Source organism: Cebus imitator, unplaced genomic scaffold, assembly GCF_001604975.1.
Source record: "Cebus imitator isolate Cc_AM_T3 unplaced genomic scaffold, Cebus_imitator-1.0 Scaffold497, whole genome shotgun sequence".
NCBI lineage: Eukaryota > Metazoa > Chordata > Mammalia > Primates > Cebidae > Cebus > Cebus imitator.
The window spans coordinates 934,943-947,270 of record NW_016107812.1 but is presented as its reverse complement, the minus strand read 5'-3'; the positions used below and the strand labels follow the sequence as shown (position 1 = coordinate 947,270).

General features: G+C 61.9%; 1 protein-coding gene across 13 annotated transcripts in view; it reads left to right on the top strand.

Annotated features, from left to right (window-relative positions):
* The window catches only part of FBRSL1 (fibrosin like 1), an 89,252-nt gene that overhangs the window by 73,481 nt on the left and 3,443 nt on the right, over nucleotides 1–12,328 (top strand). The window contains exons 8-19 of one of the 13 annotated variants that reach the window (XM_037733170.1): nucleotides 381–598; nucleotides 1,054–1,122; nucleotides 1,293–1,510; nucleotides 2,256–2,306; nucleotides 2,504–2,599; nucleotides 4,583–4,651; nucleotides 4,812–4,841; nucleotides 4,946–5,017; nucleotides 6,837–6,969; nucleotides 11,463–11,540; nucleotides 11,755–11,838; nucleotides 12,057–12,261. In XM_037733170.1, the coding sequence (XP_037589098.1) occupies nucleotides 381–598; nucleotides 1,054–1,122; nucleotides 1,293–1,510; nucleotides 2,256–2,306; nucleotides 2,504–2,599; nucleotides 4,583–4,651; nucleotides 4,812–4,841; nucleotides 4,946–5,017; nucleotides 6,837–6,969; nucleotides 11,463–11,540; nucleotides 11,755–11,838; nucleotides 12,057–12,261 (1,323 nt within the window). Of the gene's footprint in view, nucleotides 1–380; nucleotides 599–1,053; nucleotides 1,218–1,292; nucleotides 1,511–2,255; nucleotides 2,313–2,503; nucleotides 2,600–4,582; nucleotides 4,652–4,811; nucleotides 4,842–4,945; nucleotides 5,018–6,836; nucleotides 6,970–11,462; nucleotides 11,541–11,754; nucleotides 11,839–12,056; nucleotides 12,262–12,328 lie in introns of all 13 variants that reach the window. The other 12 variants (XM_037733169.1, XM_037733168.1, XM_037733167.1 and 9 more) reach the window with 12 other exon arrangements.

The window sequence follows — 12,328 nt, the reverse complement described above, 5'->3', positions numbered from 1 at the left end:
GCGCAGCCTCGGGTGGGGGTCCCCGCGGGAGGCGGGACCTGTGGGGCAGGGGCCTGCGCAGCCTCGGGTGGGGGCCCTGGGTGGGAGGGGCCTGTGCGGCCTCAGGTGGGACCGCCGGGGGAGGCACGACCTAGAGAGACGGGGCCTCCGTGTAGTCCTCGTGGGAGGGGGGGGTCTTCGTGGGGGCGGGGCCTACGGGGAGGGGCTAGCGCGGTTTCCGGTGGAGTCCTCGTGGGTACCGCACCCGCAGGGAAGGAGCCTGTGCTGCCTCGGGTGGGGTCCTCGTGGGGGTGGGGCCTGCGGGGAAGGGGCCGGCGCAGCCTTAGGTTGGGGGGCTCTGCAGGGTCGGGCCGGCAGGCACTGAGCCCCGTGTCCTGCAGCAGGAGCAGCAGCGTGGGCAGCAACGCCCATCTGGGCCTGGGGAAGCACGTGTCGCTGTCACCACACGGGCCGGGCCCCCACCTGTCTACCTCACACCTGGCGCTCCGGTCCCAGGCGCAGAACCAGCACCACGCGGCCATGTTCGCCGCGCCCCCGACACTGCCCCCGCCCCCGGCGCTGCCGGCCAGCAGCCTGGTCCTCCCAGGACACCCGGCCGGTAGGTGTTTCGGCCGCGCTCTCGCCCGGGGCAGAGATGGGGATGCGGGGACGCGGCCACTGGGGAGGGGCGCACAGTTGGGCCCTCCACCTGCTGCGGGCTCGGCGAACCCTGGGCGCCTCTCTGGCCGCACCGGTGGGCCTTCCCCAGGGTCCCCGCTGGTCCGTGGGCCGTGTGAGTGCAGGGACAGGCAGGACGCAGGCGCGCACACACGGACAGACGCGAGTTCGCGATGAGACGTGCGCCCAGGCGGTCTCTGGCGGGGGAGGAGGGGGCGCGCGGCGGTAGGCGCCATCTCAGTGGAACCCCCACCGCCAAGGCTTCCTCCTCGGCCCCGGGCGCTTCCTCAGGCTCCGAGTCAGCCCTGCCACGGCTGGGGACAGCCCCGTGTCCCGGGATGGGACCAGGACGCTGGCTCCCGGGGAGGGGCTCACCGTGTTCTCTCTTGCCTCTAGATGCCAGCCTGTCGGTCTCATTCAGCCAGCCAATCATGTATTGCCAGCCTCATTCGGGGATTCTGATTGGTACTTGGTCACAGGCTCCTCTCTTACCTGCACCCCTGGGCCCGCACGTGGCGAGCGGCCACCCCGGCTTGGCCTGCCGACCCCGGGAGTGCCAGGTGACTATCCGCCTCGCCCCACCGGGAGCCCGCGGCCGACGTGCCTCTCTGTCTCTCTCTCTTTTTCTCTTGTAGATCACGAGCTGCTCAGGCAAGAGCTGAACACGCGGTTTCTGGTGCAGAGCGCCGAGCGGCCTGGCGCCTCCCTGGGCCCGGGGGCTCTGCTGCGGGCGGAGTTCCATCAGCACCAGCACACACACCAGCACACGCACCAACACACACACCAGCACCAACACACATTCGCCCCGTTCCCCGCGGGGCTGCCCCCGACGCCGCCCGCCGCACCCCCGCCGGTGCGTAGGCCCGCGTGCTGGCAGGGGCGGGGTGGGTGTGGGGCGGGCACACGCAGCAGGCACACGCAGACACGCCCGCACGCACACCAGCCCCGGAGAAGGCAGGGGCCGGCAGCACCTCTGCCCGCCGGATCCCCAGGACACCCTCTGGCGTCCCCACCCCAAGCCGTGCCCTGAGGTCCCACCCTGGGCTGTGGTCCTGGGCTTAGGCAGGCACCCCGTGCTCACGTGCCTGGGACACCCTTACACCTGTACTTGGTCCCCAGTGCCAGCGCTGGAGGCCCAGACAGGCCTGAGGGGCACCGGGACCAGGAGTCAGGGTGCCTCCCACGTCCCCCGCCCTGGAGGCTGGTCTCAGGAGGGAGTTGCTGGGGGCTCAGGTCTCCTCCACTCTTGGGTTTTGTTTGGAAACTGGCCACTTTGTCGGTAACCCATTGTGTCCCCAGACTGACCCAGCAGCCCAGGCTTCATGCCTCCGGCCTCAGCCAGGCATGCACAGCCCACGGAGGTGGGCCAAGCTCCCATCCCCTGCAAGAGGACCCTTAGGTTGGGGGAAGACCTTGGTCCGACACTGAGTTCAGAGCTGTGGGGCTGGCGCTCTAGAGGAGCCTGGGACAGCTGGCTGCCGCCTCGGGGAGCACAGTGCCATCCTGGTCACTGCCCAGCCCGGCCAGGTGGGCGGGGGCCGGGGCCCAGCGAGGGTGTCGTGTGTGGGGGGCCTCACCCTCCCCTCCTTCCCTTCCAGTTTGACAAGTACGCGCCCAAGCTGGACAGCCCCTACTTCCGACATTCCAGCGTGAGTGTGAGTGTCCCTGAGAGGTCCGTCGCTGTGCACACAGGCCCTGACCACAGAGGGTGGGGCTGCTCCTCGCCTGGCCTGGTCCCTGCCACATGGGTGCCGCCTCCTGGTTACAGGCAGAGGGTGATTTGGTGATCCGGGCCACCACCCTGGTGATGGGGCCAGCCCCTCCATCTGCTCTCCTTCTCTTACAGTTCTTCCCGTCCTTCCCTCCTGCCATCCCGGGACTGCCCACCCTGCTCCCACACCCCGGCCCCTTCGGGTCCCTGCAGGGCGCTTTTCAGCCCAAGGTACCGCTGCCCTTGGCAGGTGGGGCGGGCACAGCAGGTGGGTGGGATTTTGGGGTAGTGCACGACAACCTCAGCAAACTCTGCCCACAACCACCCTCCCTGTACCCGTTGTAATCTGAGCGCTGGCGTGAGTAGCCTCTGCTGGGGTGAGGGGCTCTGCTCTCTATGTGGCCACCATGGGAGGGGCAGGGGGTCCAGACTGGGAGCAGCCCCAGGAGGTGGTGGTCGCCCACGAGGGGCTTCAGCCTCCATGCAGAAGACACCAGTTCTCGGCAGGAGGCCCCAGCGTGGACAGCAGCCTCACCAGCCGTCCACACTGCAGGGGACCTGGTTCTTTTAGGGCTATCCAGGCTGCAAAGGTCCTGGATCTTTTTTTTTTTTTTCTTTTGAAACAGAGTCTTGCTTTGTCTCCAGGCTGGAGTGCAGTGGCGTGATTTTGGCTCACCGTCACCTCTGCCTCCTGGGTTCCAACGATTCTCCCGTCTCAGTCTCCCGAGTAGCTGGGATGACAGGCGCGAGCTACCAAGCCTGGCTAATTTTTTGTATTTTTATTAGAGACGGGGTTTCACCATGTTGGCCAGGATGGTCTCGATCTCCTGACCCTCATGATCTGACTGCATCAGTCTCCAAAAGCGCTGGGATTACAGGCGTGAGCCACTGTGCCCGGCCAGTCCTGGATCTTTTATGCTTCGCAGGTACAGGATACCCAGGGCCGTCCACACCACAGGAAACCCAGGCCTTACAGGGCCGTCCACACCACAGGAAACCCAGGCCTTACAGGGCCGTCCACACCACAGGAAACCCAGGCCTTACAGGGCCGTCCACACCACAGGGGACCCGGGTCTTACAGGGCCATCCACACCGCAGGAAACCCGGGCCTTACAGGGCCGTCCACACTGCAGGAAACCTGGGCCTTACAGGGCCGTCCACACCGCAGGGGACCCGGGTCTTACAGGGCCGTCCACACCGCAGGAAACCCCGGCCTTAGAGGGCCGTCCACAACACAGGAGACCCAGGCCCTATAGGGCCATCCACACCGCAGGGGACCCGAGCAGCAGGAGGTCATGTGCCACGTCCACCAGGAGAGCGGGAACCCTGTGGCCCTCATCACTGTCCCTGGCCTTGTGTTGTAACTCCCCCCCCCATGGAGGGGTGTACAGCCCTCAGCCGTGAAGCCTCCTCACCTGTGGGGCTTGGGTTCTGAAGACAGGGCCTGGGCCATCCCCAGTGCCTGCCAAGCCCTTGACCTCACGGCACCCTGCAGCCTCCCAGTCACTGCCCATAGCTGCCGTGAAGAGCCCAGCACGCACACCTGGGCTCACCTGGAACGCCCACATCATGGATGGGCACCAGAGGGGCTGGGCCCCCCAGGCCACCATGGTTGAGGAATTGAGAGGATGAATGGAGAAGGGACATGTGGTTCACCTGCAGGTGTCAAGCAGGGGTCCCCAAACTGGGACTCTCAGGGGCACTACCCTGAGCCCGGGAAGCCAGGACGCTGAGGCCCCGAGTCTGGGAGAGGGGGCATTCCGGCTACACCCCAGCACACCTGCTCCTGGGGAAGGCAGTGCCCGGAGGGAAGGGGTGGATGAGTCAGTCTGAGCAGGAGAGGTGCGAGGCGTGGCAGCCAGCCTTTGCTGTGGGACCTCCCTTTCCCTGGAGTCCCTGGTGGGAAATGTGGCTCATCTCCCATTAGCCCGTCCAGGCTCACAGCAGCTCCTCCTGGGCTGGAGATGGGGTTCACCCCACTCGACCCCTGGCAGCAAGTGGCATCCCAGGGAAGGTTGCCCTTTCTCCCTGGCAGGAGCATCTTCTCACCGTGGTGGAAACTGCCGGGCTGAGGGTGTGGTCATCCTGGGTGACAGCACGGGGGGCCCCACAGCAAGGCAAAGTGGGGCACAGGCCCAGCCAGAACCAGGAGTCCCTGAGGCATCCTGTCTGGGCAGCCTCACACACACACAAGCTCTTTCTTTCTCCCCTCAGACTTCAAGCCCCATTGAGGTGGCCAGCCGGGCTGGTGCGGTTCACACACTCTTGCAGAAAGCGCCTGGGGTAGGTGTCCGTGGCGCCCGTTCCCCACCCCAGGCGATGTCATGCCCCGGCCCAGCCCTGTGTGGACTGGTGGCCGCGGCAGACGGGCTGTGTCTGCTGCACCCCCAGGACTCGGCCTCCCGAGGGGCCTGCACCTAACACTCCTGTCCTGTCTCCACAGGTGTCCGACCCGTACCGGGCGGTGGTCAGGGTGAGTGCGGTCGGGAAGGCCTATGGCGGGGGCGGACCCTGGTGCTCCGGGGTGGCCGCGGGTGGGGGTGGTGCGTGCCCGCTGAGCACGCCGTCCTGTTGCAGAAGCCGGGGAGGTGGTGCGCCGTGCACGTGCAGATCGCCTGGCAGATCCACCGCCACCAGCAGAAGATGAAGGTGAGGCCCGAGGGCACCTCCCGGGCTGGCGCAGCGTGTGTGTGGACGTGTGTGGAGCCTTCGCCAGCCTGGGTGGTGCCTAGGCCAGGTGTGAGGCTGTGTGTTCACACAGTGTGTGGCTGTGACCCTCGAGTGAGGTGCTTTACATGAGTCAGTGAGGTCTCGGGGCGGTGTGGGTGCCCAGGTGCCGCAGGTCCATCCCTTAGTGAGGGTTGCCGGCTGGGCTGCGGGGAGCAGAGCGGGGGCATGGGGATGGCTCACCAGCTCCCCACATCACTGGGGTGCACCGGGGTCCTCTGCCCTGCCCCCTCCTCTACTCACTACGTGATTGAGTACCTGCTGTGTTCCTGGGTCTTCAGCAGTGACCCCGGCAGACCCTGGGCACTCACAACTGCTGTGCTCCTGGGAAGGCTGAGGAAGGAGGTGGCCCCATGGGCAGCTTGGTGAAGGCCCCACCAGGCTGGGAGCTTCGGGGCGGGAGAGGGTCTTGGGGGGCCAGGACAGCGGGACAGTGGCCTCAGCCACATGCACTGTTCTGATGACTCACGTCACCTCCGCATGTTAAGAACCGTTACATCCTCAATGCCTTTTGGGAGAGACCTCAGCAGGAGATGTCAGAGCGGAATCTTCTATCTTTATAACTGCATGTCTGGGGGTCCCTCTGGAGGACCAAGCAGAGGACTCTGAGGTGCTCCCGGGGGGGCTGCCTGCAGCACTGCTGGGAGACCTCATCACACCTCTGTGTCCTCAGGAACTTGGAGCGTAGTTGTTCCTCAGCGGAGGTCAGATCCCATGAGAGGTCCAGGGAGAGGACACAGACGGTCGGTCCCACCCCCCCATCCTGCCCCCAGAGCACCCCAACATCATCACGGCCAGCAAAAACACCGCAGTGCCAGAGGAAGCTACAGGGACCAGGAGGGGCCGGGCCAGGCTGGCCTGAGTGCAGGTCAGAGGCAGGACAGGTGCAGGCAGCAGAGTCACCAGGACACGCCCCTCCTGGCTCTGGGCCCCCCTGCTCCCAGAGGAGGGCACAGGTGGCCCCAGTCTGCCCCCAAGCCCGGCCCTGCCTCTCACAGCTGCCCTGGCCAGTGCAGTGGCCACAGCCTGGTAGTCACAGGGCCCCTGAGGTGTGGCCAGTGCAAGTGAGGGGCACACAGTTTTGTGTAATTTTAACAAATTTAGCTTTGAAAACTGAAACCAAATTCCGTCACCGAGAAACCCTGAAGCACACTTGGGACAACCTGGGCATTGAGTTTGCTTCTCAGCTTTTCTTTCTTTCGATGATTCCGTCGCCCAGGCTGGAGCACAATGGCGTCACCTCGGCTCCCTGCAACCTCCACCTCCCAGGTTCAAGCAATTCTTCTGCCTTAGCCCCCCGAGTAGCTGGGATTACAGGTGCACACCACCACGCTCGGCTAATTTTTGCCTTTTTAGTAGAGACAGAGTTTCTCCATCTTGGCCAGGCTGTTCTCAAACTCCTGATCTCGTGATGTACCTGCCTCAGCCTCCCAAAGTGCTGGGATTACAGGTGTGAGCCACCACTCCCGGCCGGAAAAAGGAAGTTATTTTCCATGACGATGCGGCATCCCAGTTGAGATTTGTTCAGAGACTTAATGCGAGGGCGTGAGATTAACCCTTTTTGCTGATCATGTGTAACATCTCGGTCAGCCTGAGTTAGGAAACACACCCTTGAAATTGATCCCACCTGGTTCCCCTCTGGACTGTGGCTCACACCCAGTCCCTGTAGCACCCCCAGGCCTGGGCCCTGTGGTCAGGGCTGGTCCCAGGCAGGTGGTCCTGACACGCTCTCTCCTCCCAGCAGATGCAGCTGGACCCCCACAAGTTGGAGGTGGGTGCGAAGCTGGACCTGTTCGGCAGACCCCCCGCCCCGAGCGTGTTTGCTGGGTTCCACTACCCGCAGGACCTGGCTCGGCCCCTCTTCCCCAGCACAGGTGAGACTGGAGTGGGAGCCACGTAGGGGAGGGGGGCAGAAACCTCCCTTTGCCACCCACCAAGCCCGCCTTCCCGTGCCGGAGTGACGGCGCTCTCTGGACCTCGGCACCAGCCTTTAATGCTCACTACTGATGCCAGGTCAGAGCCTGACAACTAGCCCACCTCCTCCCCACCAGCCTCCCCAGAGCAGACGGGGGCCTGGGGCTGGTGCTCCTCCCCACCACGTCCTGCCCACTGTGTCCCGGCGGGCCTTCAGCCCACTCCACATGGCTCTGAGGTGGCTGGTCCTGGGTGCCCCTCCTCTCTGCGGCTCCCTGTTCTGACCGCCCGGCTGCACCAGAGGCAAAGGAGTAGCTGGCGGGGACCCAGGCCCGCGCCAGGCTGCCCCCTTCCGTCTCCCAGCCTAGCTTTCCCAGGAGGAGTCTGGCCTCTCGCTGAACAGCAGGAAGCTGCTCCCATGGCCGGGCCTGCCCGCCAGCGCGCCTTTCTCACGTGCACGGCTGCTCCGGGGGTCCCAGCACTGGTCCAGCTGCGATGATTTCCTGAGAAGAGCCCCAGGACTTGGCATGTGCTGTCCTCTGTGGCACGGCTGGGGTGGGGTCTGTGGGGAGCAGTGAGGGCTTCCCTGCTCTTTGGAGTCCCCCAGCCCCCCAGCAGTGCACGTGACCACATGTGTCGTCTGACAGCCGCATACATAACACGTGTGTGTGCACACATGAAGCATCCACATAGATGCAGTTACATATACACCTGCGTGTGCACACATGAAGTATCCCCATCCACATACAGACATGGTTACATACACATGTGTGCACACACAAAGCATCCCCATCCACATGCAGACATGGCTACATACACACGTGTGCACAGGAAGCATCCATATGCAGATATGGCTACATACGCACACGTGTGCGCACACGAAGCATCCACATGCAGACATGGCTACATACGTGTGCACATGTGAAGCATCCACATGCAGACATGGCTACATACACGCGTGTGCACACGAAGCATCCACATGCAGACATGGCCACATACGCACATGTGTGTGCACGAAGCATCCACATGCAGACATGGCTACATACTTGTGCACATGTGAAGCATCCACATGCAGACATGGCTACATACACATGTGCACGTGAGGCATCCCCATCCATGTGCAGACATGGTTACATACACATGTGTGCACACAGGAAGCATCCACATGCAGACATGGCTACATACACACACGCACACACGTGAGGCATCCCCATCCACGTGCAGACATGGTTACATACACGTGCACACATGCATCCACATGCAGGCATGGTTACATATATGTGCATGGGTGTGCACATGTGAAGCATGCCCATCCACATACAGTTGACCTTTGAACCACACAGGCTAGGGCACGCCTCACCACGCAGTTGAAAATCTAGGTATGACTTTAATCCCCCAAAACCTTAATTCAGGCTGCTGTTGACAGGAAGCCTCACTAACGGCATAAACAGTTGGTGAGCACCGATCGTGTGTTCCACGTACAGTGGGCTGTGTTCTTACAACAAAGTAAACTAGAGAGAAGAGAACCTCACGAAACAGCGTGAGCAGGCATGGTGGTGCCCACCCAAGGTCCCGGCTACTCGGGAGGTGAGGCGGGAGGGTCACTGGAGCCCAGGAGGCCAAGGTTGCTGCGGGCTGTGATGGCACCATGGCACTCCAGCCTGGGCAACAGAGCAAGACCCTGTCTCAGAAAACAAAAAATCACAGGGAAGAGAAAATAGGTCTGCCACTCACTGCGTGGAAGAGGATAAAGACCTTTATCCTCATCCTCAGCTGAGTGGGCTGAGGGGGAGGAAGGGCTGGTCTTGCTGTCTCGGGCAGCAGGGATGGGGGAAAATCCGTGTCCAAGTGGGACCCGCACAGTTCAAACCCGTGTTGTTCAAGGGTCAGCTGCATGACACACGCACACACACCCACGGGTGCACGTGGGCTCTGCGCTGCCTGTCCCAGAACCTTCCCCAGCACCCTCGTGTACACAGTCATGTAGACAGCAGTGGCATCCCACTAGTCTGGGTTTCTCAGAAAGCAGAGGTCCAGGCTGCAGCTCCTGGCTGTCCGAAGTCTGGCTCCAGCCTTCAGGACGCCTGCTCAGTGTGGGGCCCAGTTTTGGGCCCTCAGCACTGCCCACCCCACCGACTCTGCTCCTTCCCTGCCTCCCTTCCCTCCTCTGGACCCCTGGTGGCTGTCCGTCAGTGTCCTGCCATTTGTCCTGCGAGGTGGGGCCTCCTCCATCCTCCACACCAGTGCTACGTCTGTCTCCACGTGCATGGCAGGTCTTGATGTCTGGCTGGCGGGGGCAGGTTAATTCCTTGTTGCTCTTTTTTTCCTTCTATGTAAACTTTAAATCTGCATGTTAGGTTCCGGCTTTTGCTGGAATTGGGTTATAGGTGTGTACATGAACCTGAGAGGAATTTGTATCTCTCTGGTGTCATTTTCCTATTCCTGAACGTGCCCCATCTCATTTATTTAGGTCTTAGAGTTATTCATGGATGCTTTATATTTTACAATACTGTGATTGGAATTAAGTTACATTGCCCAAGCTGTTGCTAGAAAATAGAAGGGCATGTCTTTTGCAGATTTGTGTGCCATCTCTTGGTTTTGTAACTGGCAGTCTTGCTAAATTCTTACCAATGCAAAGAAACGTGTCAGTTCCTTCACACCTTCTGTGTAGAAAGCCACGTGTAGGGCTGGATTGTTTGCTCCCCCGCAATTTGTTCAGGTGAGCCCCCTTTCCTGAACTGCGTGTGCCTGGTTTTGCCACAGGGGCCGTGTTAGCCTTCTTCAGCGAGTTAGGGAGCTTCCCCTTCTGTTCTCTGGAGGAGCTCTTGTGAGGTCCTGTCCTCACTGCTTTGAAGGCTTGGCAGGCTCACATTTCAAGTCCAAAGTACTGATTTTTTTCCCCTTGGGCATGGTACTCCTCAAGCGTTCTGTTTCTTGAGTCCGTTTTAGTAACCCGAGTGTTTCTAGCAAGTTGATTTTGGGCTGGCTCCGTGGCTGTCGCTGTCCACCTGCCACGCCCGAACCCTGCAGGCCCTAGTCATTCCTAACCCTGCGTGGCTGGCCATCTCTCTCTTTCCCTTCATTAATCTCACTAGCAGTTCGTCTGTTTCACCCTTATTCTATTTACTTTTGAGATAGAGCCTCACTCTGTCACCCAGGCTGGGGTGCAGCGGCGTGATCTCAGCTCACTGCAACCTCTGCCTCCCGGGTTCCAGCCATTCTGCCTCAGCCTCCCAAGTAGCTGAGATTAACAGGCATGTGCCACCGTGCCTGGCTAATTTTTGTATTTTTAGCAGAGACGGGGTTTCACTATGTTGGCCAGGCTGGTCTCAAACTCCTGACCTCAAGTGATCCGCCTCAGTATCCCAAAGTGCAGGATTCCAGGCGGGAGCCACTGCACCCGGCCAGTTTCACCCGTGCTTTAAAGGAGCCGCTCTGGCCTTGTTGCCCTCTCTGTGTGTTTTCTGGGTCTTGCTCAGTTTCCCGGCCTTTTCTAGCTTGATCTGGAGGTTGAGAGTGTAATTCTTGAGCTTCGCACAGCGCAGGCATCTGAGGTGATTTACTTCCTCCTCTGCCGGCTGCACTCTCCACAGCTGCGTTCATAGCCTGGGGCGGGCTGTCGTCTTTGCTAGTTTAGAAGAGTACCATTAACTTTCGACCAGAGCTCAGTGGCGACCAGAATCTGTGGCCATACCTGCAGCAGCCCACGTGGGAGGTGTGAGCACCCTGCTGTGGGGTCCCCGGGATCAGGGCTGGGAGGGAGCTGCGGTAACCTAGAGATGACGCCCTCATGGTCTTTACCAGAAACCTGCTGTCTGCAGTGAGGGAGGCCCGCCCCCAGGCGCAGGGCAGCCCCTGACCCAACAGCACTGAGTCTCCTCCCAGGGCCAGGGCCCCACGTGGTTGCTCTCCACTGGGTTCCAGGGGTCTCAGAGGGTTGTTGGGGGCCAGGGCCAATGTTGTCATGGCGCTGTGGCCTGGGCCTGTGCCCAGGAATGCCATGAGGGGCTGCCGTGTGCAGCACCCAAGATGGAATCATGTCCTTCGGGCCTGAGGCCCAGCACCACAGTAAGTGAGGCCCTTTATTAGCTCCCAGGTGAAAACTCTGGGAGAAGAGCTTCAGGAGTGGTCCGATCCAGGTGCAACTTATTTGTGGACTTTGTCTCTGCCCAGGCTGGGGCTCCTTTGCTCCAAGGGCTGCACTCAGCACCTCCCTCCTTTCCCCCCTTGAGGTCCCAGGATGGCTCCGCTGTAGCCCCAAGTCACACCTCCGGATCGTGGGGTAGATTCCACCTCTTAACTCTGACTGGACACATTTCACCCCTCAGGGCATGTGAGACAACATGGGGTGGAGGTTCACAGAGGAAATTGGGGTTCCCCTGTGAGCAGAGCTGTAGATGGGAGGCCCTGGTGCTCTCTCCTGGCCTCTGTCAAACCTGGCTGCCACCCCTAGGTGCCGCCCATCCTGTCTCCAACCCATTTGGAGCCTCAGCCCATCCCAGCAGCTTCCTGCCCACTGGCCCCCTGACAGGTGGGTGCCTCGTGCCAACGCAGCCTGGCTGGTTCCTCAGTGACCTCGGGGTGGGGGAAGTAGGTGGGAGGAAAGGTGGCCCCGAGCCCCGGGGAGCCCCTTGGGTCATGTGGGCAGCACCCACCAGCCCCAAAGCCTCTGCAGCAGCCCCACCCAGCCAGGTGGAAGCCACAGCGCAGGCCTCACAGACCTGAGTCTGCGGTTGCCCCCACAGACCCCTTCAGCAGACCGAGTACCTTCGGGGGCCTCGGGAGCCTGAGCAGCCACGCCTTTGGGGGCCTGGGCAGCCACGCACTGGGTAAGTGACCGGGCCTGTGCCCCCCCCCCCTCTGCCCGCACCCCTCCCCCACACCTGTGTTCTCTGCAGGAACTCTGGTGCCTGGCTGACCTCCCTCCTCTCTGGGCTGGGCCTCCTTGGGGTACCCCCTTCTCAGTGTCAGCCCACCTGAAACCCCTGCTGGATTCTTCTGGGGAGGGGACAGACCTGACCTCATGCTCCTTGGCCTCCGTTCCCAGCTCCCGGTGGCAGCATCTTTGCCCCTAAGGAGGGCTCCTCTGTGCATGGCCTGCCCAGCCCCCATGACGCCTGGAACCGGCTGCACCGGGCCCCGCCTTCCTTCCCTGCACCACCCCCATGGCCCAAGTCTGTGGACGCCGAGCGAGTGTCAGCCCTGACCAACCATGACCGAGAGCTGGACCACGGCAAGGAGGAGCAGGAACGGTGAGTGCCTCCCAGTTACCCTCCCCAGTTCCTTCTCCCCCCCAGCTACCCTCCCCTCCCCAGTTCC